At 40.6% G+C, this 24,768-nt stretch overlaps 2 protein-coding genes across 5 annotated transcripts; one reads left to right on the top strand and one right to left on the bottom strand.

Annotated features, from left to right (window-relative positions):
* The first annotated feature begins 3,654 nt into the window (after positions 1 to 3,654).
* rab3il1 (RAB3A interacting protein (rabin3)-like 1) lies at positions 3,655 to 9,570 on the top strand. 4 transcript variants are annotated; one of them, XM_010770205.1, is made up of 11 exons: positions 3,655 to 3,840; positions 3,964 to 4,059; positions 4,560 to 4,637; positions 4,759 to 4,995; positions 5,169 to 5,288; positions 6,813 to 6,941; positions 7,030 to 7,142; positions 7,329 to 7,352; positions 7,690 to 7,789; positions 7,875 to 7,941; positions 8,479 to 9,570. In XM_010770205.1, the coding sequence occupies exons 3-11, from the start codon at positions 4,572 to 4,574 to the stop codon at positions 8,562 to 8,564; spliced, it is 942 nt and encodes a 313-aa protein (XP_010768507.1). In that variant the 5' UTR covers positions 3,655 to 3,840; positions 3,964 to 4,059; positions 4,560 to 4,571; the 3' UTR covers positions 8,565 to 9,570. The 4 variants fall into 4 exon arrangements, with proteins under 4 accessions (XP_010768507.1, XP_010768508.1, XP_010768509.1 ...); XM_010770206.1 differs by lacking the exon at positions 5,169 to 5,288; XM_010770207.1 differs by lacking the exons at positions 5,169 to 5,288; positions 7,329 to 7,352.
* Positions 9,571 to 10,244: 674 nt separating this feature from the next.
* epx (eosinophil peroxidase) lies at positions 10,245 to 18,982 on the bottom strand. Its single transcript, XM_010770209.1, has 17 exons — positions 18,965 to 18,982; positions 18,790 to 18,877; positions 18,606 to 18,696; positions 17,944 to 18,119; positions 17,527 to 17,659; positions 16,782 to 16,911; positions 16,505 to 16,711; positions 15,491 to 15,848; positions 14,628 to 14,788; positions 14,296 to 14,554; positions 13,940 to 14,110; positions 13,147 to 13,384; positions 12,553 to 12,764; positions 12,304 to 12,468; positions 11,935 to 12,018; positions 11,666 to 11,762; positions 10,245 to 10,335 (listed from the first exon to the last, which is right to left on the bottom strand). Exons 1-17 carry the CDS (start codon positions 18,980 to 18,982, stop codon positions 10,245 to 10,247), a joined length of 2,679 nt encoding a protein of 892 aa, XP_010768511.1.
* Positions 18,983 to 24,768: the final 5,786 nt, after the last annotated feature.

Genomic DNA, 24,768 nt, shown 5'->3' with positions numbered 1-24,768 from the left:
CATTTTTTAACTCTTTCTTTTCTCCATTGAAGTGGCTTAAAACCCAAAGGCACCAGGATCATTGAAAAATATAATAACAGACTTAAAGTAAATCCAGAGCAGATGTCTAGACGTTTCTGATGAGTTTCTACACTGCCTGAGAGAGAGAGAGACATGGATCATTTTGAGGGAGTTCACAGCGTCCAGATTTCCTCTTCTCCACCACCTTCAACAACAGCCAGCCCAGGATATGAAATCATCAAAGGGAAATCTGGAATATCTGTGTATTCCTCAACCGTGTTTTTCGGGAAACCTGATGTCCTGGGACAGCCAGCCGCCAGACACAAGTGCAGCAGGGACGCTGAGGAGATAGGATGTGTTGTTGGACGGTGAGTGACAAAGAAGATGAGTTTGATCTCACCAATATGCTTAAATATTATGGAAGCCCTGTAAGATGAGAAAGAAATGATGTTGACCCTTGTTCTGAGTCTGGTCCTTAATGGGATCCCCTCTGTCTATGGTCTAATCCCCTCTGTTTATGATTTAAAAATGGCTAAACAAAAGGTATTTCCAGGGGAATTTTTCTAAGTTCCTCACATATTTCTTTCCATCTGTTAAACAGGTGGAGAAACAGCTCTGCCAGGTTAAAAACAAAAGTATTTTTATATTGTCAGGATCATTTGTCTGTTATTCTAATTTTGTAGAACATCAATGCTTTTAGTCTTATTTAGATCATAGGATAGGAGGGCTTCTTGTGGTCCAAATGACTATCCTAACAAGAAACACTTAAAATAATGATCCCGACCAAAAGAAAGCTGCTAAAACTTAATCGTTCATTTCATTTTAAGTCATAATCACAGGAGACAAGACTTTTTAAAAAAAAATATTCAGTGCTAGATCATGAAGTGTTAGATTTTGCTCCCTACAGGTTAGCACAATGGCAGTAATGCCATTTGATAACATGTAAAGCCTTATTTTGTATTAAAGGCTTTTAGGCAAATGTAGTGAAAGGAAAGAAAGAAAGTGAAATCTATGCACCATATTTAGAGTGAGCGCATTAATGCAGGTTTGAGGTTTTAGGTCTGTGCGGGGTTAGACCAGGACTTGTTTTAATGTTGTGTTTTGCCTTTATTAGAGATTACGAGAGAGCTGACAGGAAATGAGGGAAAAGAAAGGTTGTACCTCTGTTTATATTTAGGGTAAAAAACACCCCTTCTTTAAAAACTAGACTAAACATTTATATTCAAAACAACAATTGTACAATACTGGCAGTGCACTTTGTTTAACAATCAATGGCATGAAGACACTATATCTGAAGAACATCATTTTGGCCAAATGTTTGAATGCCTTTGAAATAATGTGAAACTCTCAGGACTTTTTCAAAAATTGGTTTACCAATCTCGAATTTGATAGTATCGTTAAATAAGGATAAACCTTCTTGAAACAATGAGTTAGAATCTCAAAATCATGAGTTGTCTTAAAATATTGACTGTCTATAACCTACATTATTTCTAGACTCACATTTACTATTTGGAGATTCTTATTTAGTTGGCTATTTTGAGAAATGAATTCATCATTTTGAGAAAAGTAATCATATCCTATTTTTATATATAAGAGCATAAAAGCCCACGTCTTCTTTATATGTAAGAGCCTCTCATATTTCCACTAAGAGACAAACAGCTAACATAATGATGAGGTGTCAGTATAAGTCAAGTAACTGAGTTTTTGGTATGTGCTGATGTTAGCTTGGATCTGGGAGTGGATGCTCTGTCATGTGACCGCTGAGAAAGAGGCAGAAACTGGGAGCAGAGACAATCGTTTTTCTTGACTGGAAATAACGACACGGAAATGAGAAGAGACACAACAGAGAAGGACAAAGCTGCAAAAGTGATAACAAACTCGGTGTTACACTTTTAGATATTTATTGTTGTTCCCTGAGCTGCTGCTGCTGCTGTTGTTGTTGTTATTGTCTACGTCAGCGTCCGCATTCCTGCGCTGATTTAAAGCGGCTGAGATTACTTTCACTGAAACCAGCTATCGTTAGCTCCGTTAACGTCAATTATTTGTTCATTTAACACGAGAACAACCCTTGAAGGACCCTGGAGGGGACACACTTCAGAAAGGACGGGTGGGTTATATCTGCTCCCCGGACACTGACAGGGTAAGGGCGGATACTGAGGGGAAACCTCTCCCTGGTAAAAAGTTGTACCCGGGAGCTAACGACCAGCTAGCTGCAAGCTCGGGCTAATGTGTTGTAGTTTGTGAGCTTTGAGCATGAGTTTAATGGAAAAACTACACAACATTAAATCTAAATGTTGGGATTTCTAATGCAGATTTCACCACCAGCTGAGGTGACAGAAGTACTTAGATGTTGTGCCTAAGTAAAAGTAGAACTACCAGAGTGTAGGAATACTCTGTTCCAAGTAAAACTCCTGCAATCAAAAATGTTGCTCAAGTAAAATAACTAAAGTTTTGGCATCAACATACTTAAAGTACCGAAAGTAAAACCACTCATTATGCACATTGGCCAATTTCAGAATAGTATATCATGTTTTGATTCGAATTGGCCTACCGTGTAGGCTATGCTGTAGGGTAGATTGTGAATTTACTCCAGGTGTGACTAAAGTCTGATTTTAAGAGTTGATTATATTTCACATTAATGATTTATTATTATTAATCCAAATCTGCAAAGTAACTGAAGATATTAAATATATGTAGTGGAGTAAAAGTACACGATTTACCTCCAAATTGTGTTGGGGTAGAGGTACTTCAAAATGGTACTGTACTTGGGTAAATGTACCTAGTTACTATAAACCACTGTTGAGAGGTCTTTTACATTGTTAATGATAACACTTCCAGCTATAACTCAGTGAGAGAGTCACTAAGGAGAAAGACATTTTGATGTGGTCGGCTTCCATTCTGCTCTCTAAACTGAGCATTATTTGAAAACTAAAGTAGCAAACACTTTTGAATGATTTATATGAATGTTTAGCTAAATGTTTTTAACTATCAACTGAATGTATATTGGTATTAGTTATCAATATTTGTATGATGACCTCACTATGTGATCCATACTACCTACTCATATGAAAATGATGCTTATGATGCTAATGATACTGAAAAAGGTTTTTATTTGTAAACGACAATGAACAGTATTTCACATTGATGCTGCAGTTCAATGTTTTGCAGCAGTTATCTCAGAAGTTGACTTTCATCTGCAGCCCTTTGCAGTCACAACGAAAGCATATACACAAAGCAAACAGGACAATCAAATTGAAGTGTAATAAGTCCTAATTTATATATATTTATATAGCAATCAAGGAGTGGATATGAAAAATGATTGTTCCCTCAATAACAATGAGTATATGTCTGTTTGTGTGAAGGTTGGTAGATCTGGATCCAGATCCAAAGTCCAGAGTGGAGGGAGGAGGCTCGGCTGGGCCNTTCAATGTTTTGCAGCAGTTATCTCAGAAGTTGACTTTCATCTGCAGCCCTTTGCAGTCACAACGAAAGCATATACAGAAAGCAAACAGGACAATCAAATTGAAGTGTAATAAGTCCTAATTTATCATCACATCAACCTCTTCATTCCATACTGTCTTTATAGCAATCAAGGAGTGGATATGAAAAATGATTGTTCCCTCAATAACAATGAGTATATGTCTGTTTGTGTGAAGGTTGGTAGATCTGGATCCAGATCCAAAGTCCAGAGTGGAGGGAGGAGGCTCGGCTGGGCCCCCTTCATCCAGAGCCCATGGCGTCCTCTCCCGGCATCGCAGCTCGTCGCTGGAGATCAAAGAAAAAGAAATCAGAGAAAAGGGCTCTGAGATCCTCACGGAACAGCTGGACGCTGCAAAGAAGGTGTTGTAACCTATTTTCTAGTATCGCACACACATGAAGCATTGTGTAACCTGAAAAAAAGTTGACGATGCAAATGTCCTTCCTTGTTAAATGTGGTTGTGACATTTTCTCTTTCACATTCAGGAACTGAAACTAAAGGACAAGGAGTGTGAGCGTCTGTCGCGGGTCAGGAATCAGCTGGAGCAGGAGCTGGAGGAGCTGACTGCCAGTCTGTTCGAGGTAACGACAACAGATGTTCTCTGCTGACTGCACTGTCATTTAGACTTTGTATGATGTCCTTTTGTTGTTCTGTTGTTTATGTTTGTATGTCTTCATGTGGAACCTACTGCTGCAGGTCTGCCTTGAAAAAGAGATGATTGATCTCAATGGGATTTCTCCTGGATAAATAAAGGAATTGAATTGAGACTATGGTGATCCGGGAAGTAACAATGCTTTGCAGCACTGCAAGACTTTAGATTCATAATTTGCATTTCAGTGAAAATTGATCTAACAGGAACACATGGTTGTATTATGTGTCACGTAGTGTCATGTGAAAGGGGTTGCTCGTGATGACAAAGCAAAAACCTCCAAAAACTGCAGTTCATCATAAGGCCACTAGAAGCTGGACCCAAAAGACCTCAGTATTAAATTGCCCAGCTGATTGGAGATTTCCGACTTCTTAAAAACCACAGCATAGATGGACACCACTTGTGTAACTATGACCATTTCCATCCTTACAGGAAGCTCACAAGATGGTGAATGAAGCTAACGTCAAACAAGCAGGAGCGGAGAAACAACTGAAGGAGGCTCAGGGAAAGGTGTGTGATGTTTTTGTGACTCTGTGTAACATTCGAATTCCCTCCCCTTATTGATTTTCTTCCCATCATCAGACTTTTGTCTCTTTAACTTTTTTTTCTCTGTACATTTTCTGTCTTCCAGATTGACGTTCTTCAGGCAGAGGTGACAGCGCTCAAGACTCTTGTGTTGACATCAACACCTTCTTCCCCAAACCGCCAGCTGCATCCTCAGCTGCAGGCGTCGGGAGCGAGGGGGGGGTACAGACACGTCGGGGGCCACGTCCGCAACAAAAGCGCAAGCGGGGTCTTTCCATCTGTACCTGGAAAACAAGAAAACACCTCGCTTTCCATTCAGCCTGCGGCCAAAGAGGACAGAGAGGTAACCGCATTGAGGTTGTAAATGTCCCTCTTGTCTCCTTTGGCCTTTCTCTGTTTCTACCTTCCTGTTTCCAGTCACTTGTATCTTAAGTTCTCTTCTTTTCCTTTCCCTCAGTACTAACCTCTCCCTGACTTGCTCTTCCTCTCTGTCTCTGATGTCTCTTCGTCTCTCAGCCCGCTGTTCCTGCTCTCCTTTCTCTGATTCTCTGCCTGGTTCCTGGCCAGTCTGTCAATGTGACCTTTGACCGGTACTGGCAGGAGCGGGGGGAGGGGCTGTGCACTGACAGCAGACAGGTAACTGCCCTACCTCAACCAGCTGCATGACGTCTTTTCCATAACTGTGCTTTCATGCTTTTATGGGACAATGAGCGTGTCATTCCTTCCTTATTGTTAAAGTGACACAAATACGCTGTATCTCTTCGGTAAAATCTTTATCAGTCTGAGAGCATCAGACGTCTAAAGTTGTCCAGAAAGACATAACAAATGAAATGTGTTGCTTCTAAATCCAATGTTTCTGAAGGATATGGACCCTTATATTTGAAAGCACAGTTTTCTAGCTAAGTGTTATTGTTTGAATTTGTTAGCCATTTGCCCATTTCCTTTTTAAAGTACAAGTGCAACTAATGATTTATTCACAAAACAATTCTGGTTGTGGAAAAAGCTGACATTTGTATTTCGAGAGTAACAATTTTAGGACATATTCCCTTTTTTTTAAATAATTTTCACATAAGTAATTGGATGACACATTCGACTGTGAAAAATAGGTTGTGAAAGTACGCAGCAAGAAACAAAGCGTCATAAGATTAATGGAGGGGCTGGTAGAAAAAGTGAATTCTTAGCACCTTTCGTCTCTTTCACTTCTTTAAAATCCTTACCCAGCTTTCTGTGTTTTCTCATGATTCTTAACCATGGTTTGCTCTAGTGATCGCCACATTTAATTCCAATGAATGCAATAGTTGTTGAGATGTTTTCAGTTTTGCTAACTTTTCCTCTGGTGCTAGCATCAGGTAAATGTTTTCACTTATCCTGTAAATATGTTTCCACATCTACTTAATGGTTTGTCTTCGTTAATCTCTTCATTCCTGACTGAGGACATTCCCATTAACCACAGCTTTACTCATGTTCAGTGCTTATTAGCAAATATAACCAATGTATCATGCTAGGCTCTAAACCTGGTTAACATTATGAATGATCAACTTTAGCATGACTTCATTAGCATTGATCTCAAAGCACCTCTAGCCTCAGTGCATCCTCACAGAGCTCGTCTGCATGCTGTCTTGTTGTTGCTCTTATGTCTTTTTAGAGTTGTGTTGAGTGACTTTCCTTAATGGTGTTGTTTTAGATTTATTTTTTGGTGAAGCCCAAAACGTTTTTGGACAATCCATTTTCCAGATCTTTCTAATGTTTATCGATCAAAATAGTTATTGAATGATATTTGGAAATGTGCTGGGACGTCTTGCTCTGTCATTTCTGGACTTTCCAAATCACCTCTTTAGTGTTTTTGCACAATATTATATGTATTGTAATAGCAAGCCAGTTTACTTGTATCTGGGTTATGTAGGGTTGGGAGAAAGGTATGGGCTCAGAACAGTCTCAAAAATACATACAATACAGGATCAAAAATACATATGTAAAACTTTTTTCTGTATTTGGATTGTATTTACATGTATATGAAACGGAACACATTTGTGTGTGCATTGAAAAACACAAGTGTGGATCCGTGTGTATTATGAGACTGTTCTGAGCCCATAGAAAGGGGGTATCACTTCCTATAGTTGACACATACACAATTTAATAAGTCATGGATTCTTCTTGCAGATGGACTCCGTTCTGTATGCAGAGTTTTTGATGTGGAAGGAGAACCTGAGTGCGGAGCGTTCCTCTGCCTTCTTGAGTCGAGTCTACAGAGAAGACATCGGACCCTGCCTCTCCTTCACAAAGTCTGAGGTCAGCATCTCACCGCTTCTTTACATGAACACTTTGCTGTGTGTGCTGTATTTTAGTGTCTGAAGTTATTGATTCCTGTTGTCCACAGCTGTCACAGCTGGTGCAGAGCGCAGTGGAAAACAACTCTTTGACCATCGAGCCGGTGGCCATGTCAGCGTTACCCATGGTTAAAGCCTCTGCTGTCGAGTGCGGCGGCCCAAAGTGAGTTCAGTCTGTTCTTATCATCTACCATCCCATCCTCTCTAAACAAGTCAACCCTGATGATAATCCATCCTTCTTTGGTTTTGTAATGTCCTCTGATGATTAGAGGTCATAGCTGAAGGTATCTTAGGAGGGGTTCCTAATCACTGTCTGATTAAAAAAAATCTTTAATTTTTTTTCTTCCAGTGGCTTTAGAGCAGCAATAGAGACGTAAGTCCTCTCAGGAGCAATCAGCTGTTCAGCTTTTCACTAACACAAAGAACTGAAGCATGAAATTAATTCTGTCTTTCCATACGTCGGAAAAGTTGTAAAGAAATCTGTAACTTAACCAGTTCTGCATGCCTCTTGTTTCTCTTCCAGCGACTAACTTTCTCTGAGTGTGCACTAATATTTGTTGCCATCCACTACTAAATCATTTTGCACTTGGACTGTGTTCTCACATTGAATTGTTGATAATACCCGATGAGATGTATCTTACTGTGATAAAACATGACTGTGTGTCTCCAGGTCTCTTTCATGTTCTGACAGCCTGTGTTTCTGTCTGTAGAAAATGTGCATTGAGCGGCATGTCGCGCCTCTGCAGACATCGCATTCAACTTGGTGATAAAGGGAGCTACTATTGCATCTCTCCCTCCAGCCGAGCACGGGTAACTATCCCTTATCTCTGTAACCTTCATCAGACACAAGTGTTGCTACATGTGACCTCCTCTTTATTTTGTCCTTCCCTTCTAGATCACGGCTGTTTGCAATTTTTTTACTTATATCCGCTACATCCAGCAGGGCCTGGTGAGACATGATGGTAAGTTAACACTAAAGTGAATTTAATATATTGTTTAATGTAGTTAGTAAGAGTCTGTTTTTATACTTAGATTCTTACTAGGCCAACAGTGGTTGGTATTAATGCATTATATTTTCTTTGTTTTATACGATATCTTTCTCAATATATTGTGCTTTTTAAGAATAGTTGTTACATTACATTAGGCTACACACTCCATGCTATTTTTACCGATACATTTAGCTTAATAGTTTTAGCTGAGTTCACATGTATCACAGCGATTGTCTGACAGAAAGAAATAAGATCAAATACTCACCCTTAACATGCACTTAGCATTACCACCTTAAATACATCAATGTTATAAATTGCATTTAATGAAGTTACTCACGACTTGAGACGTTTTTATGAGATACTTTTGTACTTGAGTCAACATAATCATAAAGTAACAATCCCTTATCTTGACTGTTGTTTTTGTCCATGCTTTCCACCACTGTTTGCAAACCGAGTTTCTTCAGGCAGCTGACATGTTGTATCTTTTGTCCTCTCTTTGCCTCGGTCCAGCGGAGCAGATGTTCTGGGAGGTGATGCGTCTCCGCAGAGAGATGACCGTGGCTAAGTTAGGTTTCTACCTCACTGACCAGGGCTAGAGACCCTGATCATCTTTAAGATCAGGGTTAAACTGTGGTAACAATCAGGTCTTTAGCTTGTGTAGCAGAGGTTGTACAGCATCAGTGCTGCAGCAGGCGTCCACCAACAAGGGAAGCAGAGAAAGTTCATGTGCCTCTTTTATTCAATATTACAAAGAGTTAAACCAGCGCAGCAAGAAGGAAACATGACATTAAAAAAAGCATTATTCCCAGATATGTAAAATATATTTCTGTTATACTGCAGGCCTCCAGTCATTCTCCCCGGTGGAGTAAACTTCTCATGTTGATCCTAATAGACTTTATGTATCATGTAAAGATGAGCACAACGCATGACAGCAGTGTAGAGAGTTTAGTTGGTCTCTTACCTCAAGTATTACATATTTGTATGTAACTATGTAATGTTATAGTTCTACTGTGAGATAAGCAACATCTATGTGGTTTTTTCACAACAAGTATTTTTACATAAATATAATTCACACTAGTTCTCGGCTATCGGCTCAAACACAACAGACTTTCTCTCAGCATGGCCTTACATGTGTTGATGCCCTCCTGCACTACCTGTCCTCGATGCCTTTCAAATTCACACAATAGAAACAGCTTCATGTCAGCCTGACCTGCACTTCATTATAGAAAAATTGTTAATGATTTAGTTATGACAACCCCACGCTCAAAATGGTGACAGTTTCACAATGTAGTCCGAAAATGAACAAGCTTTAATACAAGTGATTGCAATATGAAATGTTTTTCATGCAATGAAGAGGATGTAAAGATAATTAAAAGCCATACATAACATTGCATGAATGCAGTACGTAGCCATATTATACAATGTATATTGGTTGTGCTTTACAGTATAGACTAGTTATTATAAATGAACAATTTTAAAATAATGAATATTGTTTCAGAAAGTGCAATAATAACTGCTTCTTAGCCTTTTTTAGGCTTGTAAGGCGCCTAACCTCAGTGTACTGATAATCAAAACACTCCATTAAAGACTCACTACATCTCCTTTGTACTGTGTGTGATTTATAGGTCTCGCTTGAATCAAATCTGATAGCAGATAAATGACACAGCTGGTTTGTCTCTTTGCGATGTTTAGTGTGGGAACGTCACAGGGTTTCATTTGATCAGAACCAGATGACACAGAAACATTTGTATAATTTGTCAAATTGTAGGTTATAAAAATCAAGTGGCTGATATTCAGAGAAAAGACTTCTTGTTTGCATTTGAGATGAAACTGAACCAGCCAATGTGTTACCTTGACACAACAAATTCTTTAGACTTTATTTTAAGGTTTGAGAATTTCTTGTAAAATGTTCCACTTTTAATATCTAATCATATCTGAGTTTTTATGGCTGGAGGTATTTATGTTTTCTTGTCTGTTCGTCTAAGACTCATTTAAGGAATGCCTTGAGGACATTTCTTCAAATTTGGAGGTCACTGTGACCTCACAAAACATCTTTGTGGCCATAACTCAAGAAATCGTAAAATAATTGTAATTCTAGTTTTTCATGCATTTAGTTTTAGAGGTTTTTCTCTAAATATAGCCCCCTGCCCCAGCTCAGAGTGGCCATAAACTGCCATCTATACTTCCTTAAGGGCATGGCGCTGATCTGTCTTTCGATTAAGGTCGTGGGCAGGAACAGCCGGGTAACCCCCGGTAATAAACGCTCTGAAACACCGTTATTCAACAGATTTGTAAGCAGGATTCAGGCACAGGGAGCTGCTCAGAGGGGCTTTGGGGTAGGAAAATCGGTTTTTGGAGCTGACATTCCTGTAAGATTTCAGCATCCGGATTTAAAAGGTCTTTGGTAAGCTTGTTATTCTGTTTTCATGACCTAATCACACAGATTACAACCTTAATGAATAAGTAGTTTGACTTGCAGTAAATAAATGAGTACAATCTGTTGTAAAATGATTATCACACCTTATATGGTTATTATAAATTAAAACGAGAAAACATTCTACCTCTACACAGATCAATATACACTGTTTGCAACTTGAAATAATGAATACTGTAAGTTACTTTTTATATAACATACTGATAGAGAACGAACATACATTTACCAAACTCTTTTTTTAACTTTTCCCCTGGCAACATCCAGCATTGACCAACTCTTCTTTCTTGGGGAAATATCTAGAAGAAAGAGATTTAGTTATTCATTTTTCACTTTAAAACTTCCTTTGTATTATTTTGTTTCAGGGACAAATAAACAATGTATAATACGTTTATTTCACTTTATATTTTTGAAATATGTATTTTTACACTTGCGTTAGTGCTGCACTTGATTACACATTTAGTATTTCCATTTAATGCTACTCTATACTTCTACATTTGTCTTAACAGCTTTAGTAACAAGTGTTGTTTTTGTTTACATCATCAAGAAAATACTTGTGTTAGATGTTGTGATTTACTGTGTTCAATAGAAACTTGTCTTTTCGTTTTCGTTTTTTTTTTACTTTAAAGGGGACCTATCATGCAAAATTCACCTTTGTACGTCTTTTATACATGAATATGTGTTCCCGGTGTGTCAGGGAACTCACCAAGTGTCAGAAAACACAACCTTCTCTCTTTTCCTCCGTACCCAAATCTCTAAAAAAGGGGCTGCAACGGATCTGATACACAGACTGATCCAGATTTTAAATATCTCTGACGTCAGAAACGAGGAGCTCCGCCTATATGGGCAACTCTCCACCAATCAGGGGAATGAGAGGTTGCCATGGCATGGTAACAGCATGGTAACATGACGCTCGTGCCTCGCCTCCCTCCTTTGCAGGGGGGCGTGGTCAGCTGCAGCTCATTTGCCACAGAATCAGCCCTTGCAAAAACAGGGCTGGAATAGAGCAAATAGAGCGAAATGAGGCATGGCTAAAATGCATGATCTGTTTGGTATTTTGAAAAAAAAACTTCACAGACATGTTTTATATAAGTATGGCCCTACAATGTATGTTTCAAATATAGCATGATAGGTCCACTTTAAGATTAGATTTTCTGTTTCACAGGGATTTAGTTACTGTTAAGTGTTTCTACACTTGGATTTGGGAATATGTAGGCTGTCCTATTTGTATAAAATCTGGAGCCATAACATTGATTTGTATCTTACCTTTGATAAAAGATCATGATGACTATCAGTGCGGCCACACTACCGATCACCACTATCACTGCAGCGACGACAGAGACGACCGACAGCGAGGAAGGGTCTGGATCAGAGCACACAAACATGAAGGGACATTAAGAAGATGGTAAATAAAATATGCTTTTATGTTGTGCATGTCAAATCAACAATTTAAGTATGGAGGGATTTGTCACTTCATATGGAACAGGCAGACAATGAGCTTGAAAGAAGAGCATAATGAAGTGATCTGAACCAACCTGAGCAGATAAAGGAGCCTGGCGTGTTGAGACACTCCAAGTGTTGTGGGCAGACAGAAGTTTGCTCTTCACATTCGTTCATATCTGCAACAATCAGGAAGAAACACTTTAATCAGTGTTGGCTGCTTTTTCTCTTTAATGGCCAGTTATTCACAATTATTGCTAATTGAATGGACCTTAACGGTAGGTTGTTTTACTGATTTTGCTGTGGTTTTCAAGATCTAAAATGTAGTGAAAAGTTGTGGTTCACATCTGAATCTTGACAACACCCTCAAACTATTTTGTTAGATATGATTTGGAACAAATAAACCAGCCCAATCCCAATCTCTCGCCTAACATATTTATAGGTCACCAGTTCAGTCTCGGTACCTTGACATGTTGGGGGTGTGGGGCTCCACTGCTGGCTGTTTGGGTCACAGCTGATGGATGAAGATCCCAGCAGCTTGAAGCCAGAGTGACACTGAAACAGAATCACAGAGCCACAGAGAAGAGAGTAGCCAGACTGAATCCTGGGTATGGGACCACAGCTTGGATCTGAAAGAGAGAGGAAAGATCCATGTAAAAAAACAACAACAACACAAACCTGACACAACACTGTTATATTTTCCTCTTCCTCACCTGTGTCTGGTTCTTTCCACGGGCTGAGGTCGAGGTGGGTGATGAGCGGGTGAGAACAGGGCAGCATGTCCTCTGGCCTCTCGGTGCGTGAGAAGGGGTCAACGGGGACGTGATTGATGCGGCTGTTGTCACATATGATGCGGGACAGAGAGACGGCGTGGAGGTGTCTCCTCTGGGAGCTGCTGAACACTCCCTCCACCTCCCACCAGAACCTAGGGAGAGAAAAGACCGTTTCAGGTTTCTCTTTTTGCATCAAAATCAGAGGTGCAACACTTACTGTAGTTAATCAACAATAAGAAAATGTTAATATCAATTGAATTGTTAAAGTATTTTGTCATGCAAAAATGGCACAAATGCTGTTTTCAGCCTGTTATATGTGGAGATGTTTCTGTTTGTATCTGTTAGTTATTATATTTAAGTTCATATCTTTGGGCTTTGGATTAAGAAAACCAGACATCTAAAGAGATCAACTTGGATTTGGAGAACCTGGGATGGATATTTTGACGTGTTCTTGTCTTGTAAACATTGACTAATTAGGCTACAAAGTAATTGTAAGATGCAGCCCTAATTTGAATGGTAAGTAGTTGGTTTCACCTGTCCCCGTCCCTCAGCGCTCTGAACTGTCTCGCCAGCAGGCAGGACAGCAGCGGTCCGACTCTTCCTCCGGGCAGAGCGGGCTCAGAGATCGCCCCCACCCACATATCAATGTTCTGCGGCGTTCCATACAGGAGCTGCAGTTTGTGAGCCAACGTGAAGTTTCCCAGGAGTTCTGCCAGGTCTGATGTGGTGTTGGGAACAGAGAGGCTGCAGGACTTCCTCCACGAGCCGTATCCTGGTGGGACAGGAAGTGAGGGGAGAGCTTTAAGTACAGGGGTTCAGGCTGTGACTAAGACCACCTGGACTAAAAGTCAGAATAACTTAATAAACTTCAGATATTAACTTTTGGGGCTAAAGACTAAACATTGTTCTATAGCAAAGAGCATATATTTAAAAGGACGGTTTACTCAAAGATTTAAAAAATACAGAATATTTCCTCTTCCTTTTGATTTATTTATCAATCTAGATTTTTTGGGTGTGAGTTGCCTAATGCAAATGTCTGCTTTTACTCCAATATAATTAGACTAGATAATAATCTAATTAAAGGGCAATTTAAAAAAAAAAGCCGGTGCTCAAAGCATCAAAAGAATACAAATTAATAAAAAATCAACCACAATATATCTTTCAGGATATCATGGATATCAAGACCTTGTTGTGAGCAGTTTCATGTAGGAACTCCTTTCTCTCTACCGAACTACACCCTTTGTTGAAATGTCTCTTAACCAGTCAGCAGGTGACATCGGTATGTTACAGTAACACTATACTGTGGCTGAAGTCATAAAGCTGGTACCAGGCAGGCCGTGATCCCGGCCCCTCTGCAGGTTAAGGGCCCCGAGGTCCAGAGGCATCCCCCCCTGAGCCTGAAACAGTCTCTCCGTCAGCTCCTCCACCATCATCTGCCCGGGGGTCTGCAGCTTGGCCGGAGACAGCAACAGACCACGCAGCACAGGGTCTATACCACCTGACACCAGGAGAAAAGATAGAAACAGACATAGTTAGTAAATTGTTTTTGGAGTTTAATAATAATAATAATAATACATGAGACTTATATAGCGCTTTACTAAAAACTCAAAGACGCTTTGACAGAGAATAAAAACAAGAGATATACAAAAACAGCTTTTTTGTATGACAGCTTTGTATTTTTACCTTCCTGCACGACTCTCCAAGAGGCAAACAGTGAATGATGCAGTGGCAGCGGAGGATGCTTGGAGTTAGGGGTGTATCCCGGACCCAGCCTGGTCACCACTGGATGCACGGTGACGTGGGCAAAACGGAAAGCGGCAGCAGCGAAGGCGTTAGCGATGCTGGGATCCACCTCGGGGTCGTAACCCTCGTAGGGAGGCATCAGGCGAGACATGGTGCTCTCACCGAGGACCCGCGGGAGATAGTGCTCCCATGTGAGGATCTGGGAGAGAAAGGAAGTAGGTCAGAGGACTGGAAAATCCTGTAGTCTGAGGGGACTCGGTGGAGGTGGCTACCTGTTGGATGGCTCCCATGATCTTGCGGGCCTCCTGGTAGAGTGTGTCCGGGCTCCAGTGAGGGTTGAGCAGGTACAGCTCTCTGACCAGCCGGTTGTGCTCTCTCAGAAAGAGTGTGTGCAGAGCGATCATACCCAGGTGCTCATTCGCTCTGGAATCACCTGTGAAACATTCATCATAAACAACAGCTCCAGTGAAGCCAGCAGAGAACAGATTGCTCACTACTCAGTGGTCAAATGTAACAGTACGTTTACTCTAGTGGCTTATTTTCAATAGCTTCCATTTCATATGACCTAATGACTCCAAATCAATGCAGAACAATATTAATACACTTGACAACCTGCTTTTAATTGATTTTAGTCCACGTTTTATATCATATATATATATATACTTTTATATACTATAGTTTATTTTTACTTGCTTTCCATGTCATGTGACCCAGTGACTCCAAATCCATACAGTATATTATTACCTAATTTAACAAAAATGTTTTATATAAATATTTTAAATAATAAAAAAATCTTGCCTTTAGGTACGTTTCCAGTGTTCTTCTAATAAAATGTGTACAATTAAGTCATGACACATCAGTTATCAAAAAGATTGGTCAAATAAGACAAATTAATGATACACTTTCTAGCTAAACTTTTGATAACATGAGCAAGTTATCACAGAGGATATTTAAAATAATAACATTGGTTTTGTGTTATTTAAACGGTAATTTATCGATGGCCCCTAATTCAACCCAGTGGTTAAGAGTGAGGGCTTGGATGTGAGCTCACCATCTTCTGACTGCGCACAGTCTGTAAAACTGAGAAAGAAAGAATCTAAAACTAACTTCACCTCGGGTAAATTCACTCGCTCACCAGCTTGAAAGCAGGATGTGGTGTTCCCCTGGTGGCTGGATCTGTCCGATGCCCGAGAGCTGGAGGAGTTTCGGGGGCCGCAGGGGTCCAGATGAGCCTGCAGGCGCGGCAGGAAAGGCATGTAGGCCAGGTCCTGGTCTGAGTGCTGGGAGTTGAGGGTCATGGAGCCCAGACGACAGGAGCTGTTCCTCAGGGCCGAGGCTAGGCTGCTGGAGCTGCCGTACACCATGCTGGCGTCCACGAAGGAGGTGATGGCGTTGAGCTGCTCTCGGTGGCGGTAAGACGGGACACAGCTGGGAGCAGAGCGGAAGAAGGGCATGCAACTCTGGACCCCGTTGCGAGGGTCTGACAGAGGGATCTGAGGAGAGAGGTTAACATTTGTTATAGTTTATGAGGGGGAATCTAAAATGATTTTAAACCAAAGAAATATTCCTTTCATAGTAATGTAGAGTACTTGCAACCTCCGCTAAAGAGCATGTGTTCCTGGTTTGGTTAGTGTGTTTGTCAGCAGGATTACAGAAAAGGTACAGGCCCATATTTCATGGAAATTGGTGGAAGGGTTGGGCATGGGCCAATGAAGAACCAATGCAACAAATGTAAGTTGTTTATTATTGTAAAGCACCTTCATTTGCACTTCGCTCCTATTTTAATTTTTTACTTTTAAGCAATTCATTGAATTTTTTCGTATCGGCATCCTTTTAGTATTTATATTGTACGTATACTTTGTATTGTATACGAGGAACATTGCAATAATTTAAATACTTATTTCAGTATGTCTACCGAGAATATTAGGCACACACATTTCTGTCAAGATCAATAAAAGTAATATTTTAAAATTAAAGACACTTTAGGCACATTGAAATAAATTAAATACTTACTGTATCTCAGTATGTGTATAAACGATATTACGCACAAATATTTCTATTAAAGTTCTATCTTACAAATACAATTAAAGATGTGTGACCATCAAGCCAAAGAACAAGAACACTAAGCAGCAGCTGTTAGGAGGGGCACCTGTATGGGGAAGCAGGGTGCGTCCCGGCTGCAGGTGCGTGTGCAGTCCGCTCCGGTCCTGAAGGCGGCAGTGCTGGGGCTTTGAGGGGTCAGCACCACGTCGTGGTCGATCCACTGACCCCACTCCACCAGCAGGTGGGACAGGGCAGAGTCCAGAGAGATGTTGTCGTTGTGAGTGAACAGAACCTCCTGAGACACCCTCCGCACCTGAAACAGAGACAGGAGTCAGAGCGGCTAACGGACAGAGGACGGCTGAGAGCAGCTGCAGGACTCTTACTGGAGGCAGAGTGGCGTTATTGTAGGTGTGCTGAGGGTCCCAGCCTCTGGGCACCCCCCACACATCCTCATACTCTGCAGGCAGCCAGCGGGAATATGGGATGTTTGCAGCCCCCCATCTGGGATTCTGTCTAAACAAGAACACGACAAACACAAAGTCAGTGATGGAAGAAGTATTCAGTACTGCACTGTGAGAATACTCCAATACAAGTAACATTCCTGCCCTCCAAACATTTCCTAAGTAGAAAATAGTATTATCACCATAGATCAAAAACACTTGAAAGTACAGTCTTCATTGTGCAGTACCATATTTCCTCTTTGTGTTTAAAAATGAAACATAATGATTTTGGATAGTTCAATGCACAGGGATGCATCTTTTTTCTTTTGATCGCCATTTGTTTGGTAGTGTTGATGCCCTGCTCCAAACACCATGGTAAACTGCTATGGTTTATTTATTTTTTGGAATCCTGAAACTCTTTAGAAGACTTTTGGAAAACTCAATCCTTATCCAGACATAGACCTTGCTAAAAATCATATTCCATACTTTCCCACAGTATTTAAAACCTCTAAGCGGTACTTTTTACTTTCCTTGAGAATTTACGCTTTATGCTACCTTTTGATTCTACTCTACTAAATGTTGAGAAAGTTAGATATTAGGTTCCTAGTTATTTTTGCAGATTTAGAAACATAGCAACCTATTCATGACAGCACTGCTCTGTGACTATATGTATTTCTTAAGCACTGACCTGTTGTTGCACTCTCCCGTGACGGACCTGTAGCGCTCGGACAGACAGTTGGACTCACAGCTGGGTCTCTGCAGCTCAGTGGAGCAGCCGGTCACCAGCAGCAGCTCCTCCATGTCCATGTCACTCAGAAGCTCTTTGGGAACACACAGCAAACACAACGCCCATGTCATAGACAGAATAACTTCAATATTTAAAAGGAATATCAAAAAAGAAGCTGGTTTGAACTTGTTTGGAGTGGTTGATCAGATCATTTACCTTTGCCTTATTGACCTGAGTGAGAAATACAGTAAGTAGATCCTCGATACAAACAAATACTGGCCTACATTTACACAAACTGGGGGCACTAAGGAACAAATTACCTCAACATCTATTCAAATAGTCAGAGATATTTCTACGTGTAGTGTTGCTGCTCGATACCCTTTGGGTCGGGCTGCACCATGGTGTGGGTGTACACCATCTCTCTGATCAGCTCCACCGTGTTGTCCAACAGCTCGGCCGCTCGGATCTGAGTCCTGGTTCTGGCTTCAGTCTGTTTGAACTGGGCCAGCAGGTCACTGGGTCTCAGAGCGCCTTCAGACAGAGACTTCTTCACCCTGGAAAAAATGTTTATACTTGATATTGCTGCCAACGCAATGACTTATAACCATAACATGAGATTTTTCCTAGGAAGTATTCAGATCCTTTACTGAGTTAAAAATACTAATATCACAATGTGAAATTAATCCATCATAAGTTAAGTCCCGCAGTCAAACTTTACATAGGTAATAGTATGTAAGTATTATCAGTATTTATAGTAGGACACATATTGCAGAAATATGTTCCCTGTCAGTTTTTACTATTTTACATGTTGTTTTTTAATTTATATTACTGCTGTATCAATGTGTATTCTGATTTGCCCTGCTGTAGATGTTTAGGTTTGAGCTAATTTAACTCCTTAAAATACAGCCCTGTTTTCACCTTTGTGACGATGCATTTAACAGTATTCGCCCCTTAGCTGTAGTGGAATTAGAATATTAAGTAGCATTAAAAGTAAATACAAAAGTAAAGTATTTTGATTGTGTCCAAAGAGTCATTTTTACCTTTCACTTGTGCGGGCGTAAGCAGCATCAGTCAGCTCGATGGCCCTCTGAAGAGCCTCCTTCACAAAGACAGATCCTGGATACACAGATCCTGACGCACCACAGAGGAAAACAAAGATTCCGTTAGAAAAAGCTCCTTAATATATTTGTGGACGCATCAGAAACAATCGAGCAGAAATCCTACCTGAGGTGTTGTCAAACACTCTACTCAGTGAAGCACGCTCAGGGAAGGAGAGCAGGACAAGAGCCAGTCCAAGCAGAGAGACAGACACCTGAAACCAAAACGCAACTGACTGAATAACTCGAGAAACATCCTTTTTTGTTTAATAAAATTAAGAAGGAAATACAAATTAACTTACCATGAGTGCTGCCTCCATCTAAAACTGTTCGATCAGTGCAGAAGAGCTTCAAGAAATTAACCACTGCGCTGATTGTGACTCATATTGAGAGCCAACATTTGTGTGTGTGTGTGTGTGTGTGTGTGTGTGTGTGTTTGGGGGCTTCGAGGATGCCCTTTATACACTGGCAGCGGGGCCAACAGGTATGTGCAGAATCCCCTTATCTGTCCTCCTGGTGACAGGAAGGCAACATCAAACACTCGACTCACTGCCTCTACCTCATAACATTCAAATCAAATGTACTTCTCTCGGCCTGATGAAAACCTCTTGTCATTATTTGGTTCATTTCAATCAAATTACACAATTCTACCCATCCCTCGAGAGAATACATCGCTGTAGCAGAGGACACAAACAAAATCTGGCGGTGGAAATATTGAATGTTGAATCAAACTTAGGAGCACATTGTAAAGACTAAATTGTTATTATGAAGCAGCAACACATTTAAATGTCACAATGACATTCAGTACATTTTTGTATGGATTATTTTCCTTGCAATCTGATCGTCCCTGTGCCAGTGACACAGGACAGGTGGGTGAGCATCAGTGGTGGAATTTAACCAAGTACATTTACTCAAGTAACTCAAGTTTACTCTTCTTTATTTCAGGGCTAATATTGTACTTGTTATTGCATTACATTTATTTCATTGGATTAGTTACTATAGACTCTAGAGATTAACACTGTGACATATAGAAGGTATGAAAAGCTTCTTTACTATGACAGTGTTGTAAAAAGAACACTACTTTACCTGACCCTGTATACAATACTCGTGTTGGATGGTCTTCCCTGACCACGCGTAGACTGAAACATTGGCACATCCTTATATATAAGGCTATTCTTGGTGCTCTTCCCCCTTATCTAAGTATGTACATAAATTAAAAATGCACTGGATCCTATCGGCTTCGCTCAGAGAACTTTTTCCTTTTAACTGTACCAAAGGTCCGTACTGAACTTGGGAAAAGGGCGTTCAGTTACACTGCCCCTCAAGCTTGGAACCTGCTTCAAACTGAGCTGAAACTCAGAGAGCTGGTCTCATTAGAAACACTCAAAGCAACTTTAACTGACCTCGAAGCAGGCCGCTGTGTCTGTAAATGCTTTGGCTAAACTTGGTGTATGACTGCGTTGTGATTGTGTGTTTTTAATTGTTTGTAACTGTAAAACTGTCTGAAACTGTGCTGTTACCATTCTTGGCCCAGGACTCTCTTGAAAAATAGATTTTTAATCTCAATGAGACCTATCCTGTTTAAATAAAGGTAAAATAAAATAAAATAAATAATACAAGATGAGCTCATTAATTCATTAGTTTTTTTTAAATAAATTGAATGCCAGCTTCTATTCTCAAAAGTGAGGATTTAACGCTTTTCCTGGGGTAGGTAATTTTGGAGAAACCAGCTGGAGTGCGCTAGAATTTGAAAATACACAGCCGGAGAAAATCTGCCACTTCCTTACAGAGCCCCTCCTCCACACACATTAAACGCGCACATGACCCAATGAGGGCACAGATAGATAAGTTTGTGCACAGGATGGAGGCCAGTTATTTAGTCGGGCCGCTAAAATGAATTGGTCTGGTTTTACAGTACTACGGCTTCCACAGATGAATTTTTTGTATGGATTTTGTTCATCCATTCTCTCTAGGGCTCTGGATTTGTGCTCAAAGCACTTAAATATTCATTGCATCTGGATGTTAAGAGCTCCATGGAATCTAACAAAAAGTGTATCTCGACCGGAGGAGCGGTCCGTATCTGCCGGAAGCTTTAATTTTGCATCACTGAGAATATAGAGACCTTTCTGGTACACAGTTTGGCAGACACTACCCAGTATCGGCTCGTCTGTAAACGGATGGTGAATGGGATCAGGAAGAGGGAAACTGTTTTATTTTAAAATATAAGAGCTAGATAGCTAGAAAAGAGAGGGTGTATATCAACAAGCAACTGAAATTAGAATCATAAAACAATTGAAAGGCCAAGAATTGAACTCCATAACATGAAACTTCTTAAGAGATCGGATTTAGAACTGTGCGTGCGCAAGACAACAGAGTATCTAGTGGCACACTGAACTTCTAAACAAAGATTCTAATAAGCACATCTAATATTGTAGTGAAAAAGGTGATCGCCGTGACCCGTTGACTTTACTTCTGTCTTCGTGCTATTCCAGCTAGACCTACATCCGTGCGAGATAGATGCCTCATGTGACCCGTCATAGATAGACAGTTGGGGGAGTACCCGGGCAGGTCTTGAGGGTCCGTGCTGTAAAATCGCCTGTTTTTTTTTTTTTTTTTTTCGTGCTCTGAGGGGTGACGAATATGTGAGGAGCGCGCCGCCCGTCAGGGCCTCCAGGGATGCTAGAATGAGAGACGAGAGTAGGGAAAGTTTACTTGTGTTAAAGTCTCTCACATTGCAAAATGCACTTTTTTAAGTCTTCTCACATCACTGTTCCCCGGTGTCCTACCGGGTATTAGTGTTCTACAGGAGATAATACATCTAGTGATCAGGGGTAACATAAAAGCCACCGTCGTCGTCTATCCTTCCGTTATTCCTCCCATTCTCTAAAAACGGTTGATTACTGGTGAAACAAGTGAATACTGAGTCCATTGTTTCGCTGATCATGGACACTAAAATTAACTGTATAATGTCGGGAGGGTGCCTTTATACACCACGGTGTCCAATCTTGACTTTGCTGTAGAATCAAGTGAGACGTGTTCTCGAGCAGTACATAAGGGTCGATATTGTGTTACTATTAGCCAGATGAACGTGAACATCTGTAGAGCCTATATGAGTGCGCGTGCTTGTCCGTTATGCTGTGAGGAAGGGACAGGAGGAGACAATTACATCTAAATATTCTCATTCTGTGTTGACAGGTATGGACATCATTCTATATACCGCATGTCTTCAGACCGAGTCTTACGTGTCAGACGGTATTGGGCAGTGCCATTGTCTGAGGGAATAACATCGCGCAATAACAGAACTGATGCGAATGCAAAGGAGCAACGTGTTGATGAAAGAATGTCTATATGACATAATGACATTACATTATTTAGTAAACATTATCAGTCCCTGACAGTAAGTCAGATATCATTTGTCTGAAATTATCTTCTATGACATGATGCTCTCTCTCCGTGTCTTTAGTTTAACGCTGACTGCCATAATCAGCACTTTAGAAAGCTGAAAGGAGTGGTTAGGGGTGAGCTGGATGTGTTGGCTCTGACTTCTGCAGAACCCACATTCAGAGACATGATATCTCGTGGTTGTTGTATCCAGAATGGACAAGCCGTTCAAATCATAATGCCTAAAATAGTATACAGGAGACTCTACATCATGCTGACAGACTCTACCAGTACGGCGTGCGACACCCCGCGCTTCTCCGCAGTCAGTCTGTTGCCTGATGTTATCAATATGTAATAATAAAGCATAGGCCTGGTCTCGCTCTTGTCTCTACTGGTTGTCGCTCGCGCGCATCCTCTCCAGGTCTAGAAGACCTCTTAGTCGTGGTGTTGATCGCCTCTCCATGCTGCTGAGAGGTCCTTGGATAGACTGTATCGGGAGTTACCACTATCGGGTTCATGGGTGTAGAGAAATTAGAGATCAGCCAGGCCATACTGAGGCCATTGGAGGCACACCCTGACTGACATCACACAACCACAAGACTACTAGATGCACCACACACACACACACCACACAACACGCTACCAACACACATCCTACGAAACATGACATACAGCCAACACAACACACACACTACACTTCGACCACACTTAATTTGTTAAATAACAGTGGTTGACTAAACCAGACGGGAATAGATGGATGACTAGATTAAGCTGTTACAAAGACAAAATAAACAACTTAACTCAGAATTTCTCTTGCAGGAGCTGCGCGTGTCAAAAACGATATTGGAGCTGTTTACGATAAGAACTCGAGAGGTTCTCGATCAGGATGTGCACCTCTTTATCGTCCAGCTGAGGCGATCACATGTGCAATTCAGTGACATTAATTAATAACCTATACGTCTGATCTTGTACCAATATAGATCTCATATATATATAGCATATAGTGAACGTGATCACTCAATAATTCAAACTAGGGTTAATCAAACATATATAGAGATCTCCTCAAAGTATATAGATGAACCAGAAACCAGATCGAATTCATGAATATACAAATCCGTCTTTTAGAGTAATGAGTTGCAACTTGTTAATGCAATCGATACAACTCTACAATAACTCATACATTGCCTATGTGAAATCAGATGAGCGTTTGGGACTATAAAGCCGAAATGTGTAGACCAATCGAGTAGTAGACTCTGGATCATCCCTATCATATTGGAGCATTTTAGGAGGAGAATATATGCTTGATTACAGTTCCTCTTTTACGTTTTTTACACGCCACATCTTGAGAGCTATTGTCATCAATGGTAATAGACCTTTTGTTATATAATGTTCAAATTATATAAGTTTCTATATGAGTTTATTGTAATGTTTTTTGAGTTGTTTCGGGGGAATAGCAGTGATAATCATCAGATAAGAGAGAGAGATTCTGTATACAAGTATTTGTACATTGTGAAGAGCTAGTTAACTATGAGCAAAACTTGCACACTGGCAAACTCTAAATGCTTACAGAACTTTCGTGTTTGTGTGTTTATTGATATGTGACTCCTCTCTTGTGTGTACTGTTTCTGTGCGTGTCAGCATCTCTTAAGCTCGCCGGCCAAATATGTCAGACCTGATAGTTGAAAATACTACAAGGGGCTGAACTGATAGCAACTCATCAATAATTAGGTGGTCGCTCGCTTATAAACGATTATATTTACTTATAAATATAGAAAGACTGAGGAATCATAATTTTGACCGTTTCCTAATTTACTTTCAATCTGTATTCTATATATCATCCAAGCTAAGCCTACAGTACAGATCTTTTTACTAGGTATATCAGTATTCAATGTATTTGCATATGTACTCAACCATTGTTCAATCTAGCAACAAACTCGTCATCTCCTATCACTACTGTGTGTATAGTGTAGGAGCCATTTCTCTTAGATTATAGCTCTCTCTATCTTTTTAGAGTTAACCTGACTGATGTTCTAGTGCGCTGATTTTTTTTATTATTTATTTGAGTGCGTTACTCAAGCATAGGTCTGTGAAGTAATCGCAGAGCTTGATAAAAGGAGAGGTGCTACAGCTCACTGTGTGTCAAGGAAGTATCCGTGATCATGCAGTTGGGTTTGCCACTATGATAGCATTCACAGATTAGTTGTAGATCATTGCTGGTTGGGAGCGTACACCTGCTTGGTTCTATTTACGTGCTTTGTAGCATTGTAATATCAGTCAAATAGTTTGTTTTAAAAAACGTTTATTTCTTTTTGCCTTTTTTGAGACTGTAGGAACATATCTCCTTTTCAGAATCGATCTGTTGACCCATTCTTATTTTTGTTTATACTCCATCAGACTAAACAAAGCGTCTATTCGTTCGGTCTATGACCTCCCTACGAATTACGAGCGGTGATAGGCTAAACACTAGGAAGCCAGGTAATACCACAAAGATGGAGGTATTCGATATTTCGGTCAGTCTGCAGATTTGTGTGTGTTTTTATATCAGATGAATACGTCCTCTTCCTCATCGGGTCGTGTGATGCAAGTCCTGCAGTGACTTAGAGTCTCTAACTTCCAGTTTACTGGGTGTGTGCTGTGTGCAGGCTGAACCACGAGGAACCGATCGCAGCGCTCCTGTGTTGGAGTGTAGTGTGTGGCAGAGGATCGGTAGGACGTTCGAGACGTA

Source organism: Notothenia coriiceps, unplaced genomic scaffold (assembly GCF_000735185.1).
Source record: "Notothenia coriiceps isolate Sejong01 unplaced genomic scaffold, NC01 NC01_scaffold00008535, whole genome shotgun sequence".
Taxonomy (NCBI): Eukaryota; Metazoa; Chordata; class Actinopteri; order Perciformes; family Nototheniidae; genus Notothenia; species Notothenia coriiceps.
The sequence above is the reverse complement of the archived record's forward strand: the minus strand, read 5'-3'. Positions and strand labels throughout refer to the sequence as shown.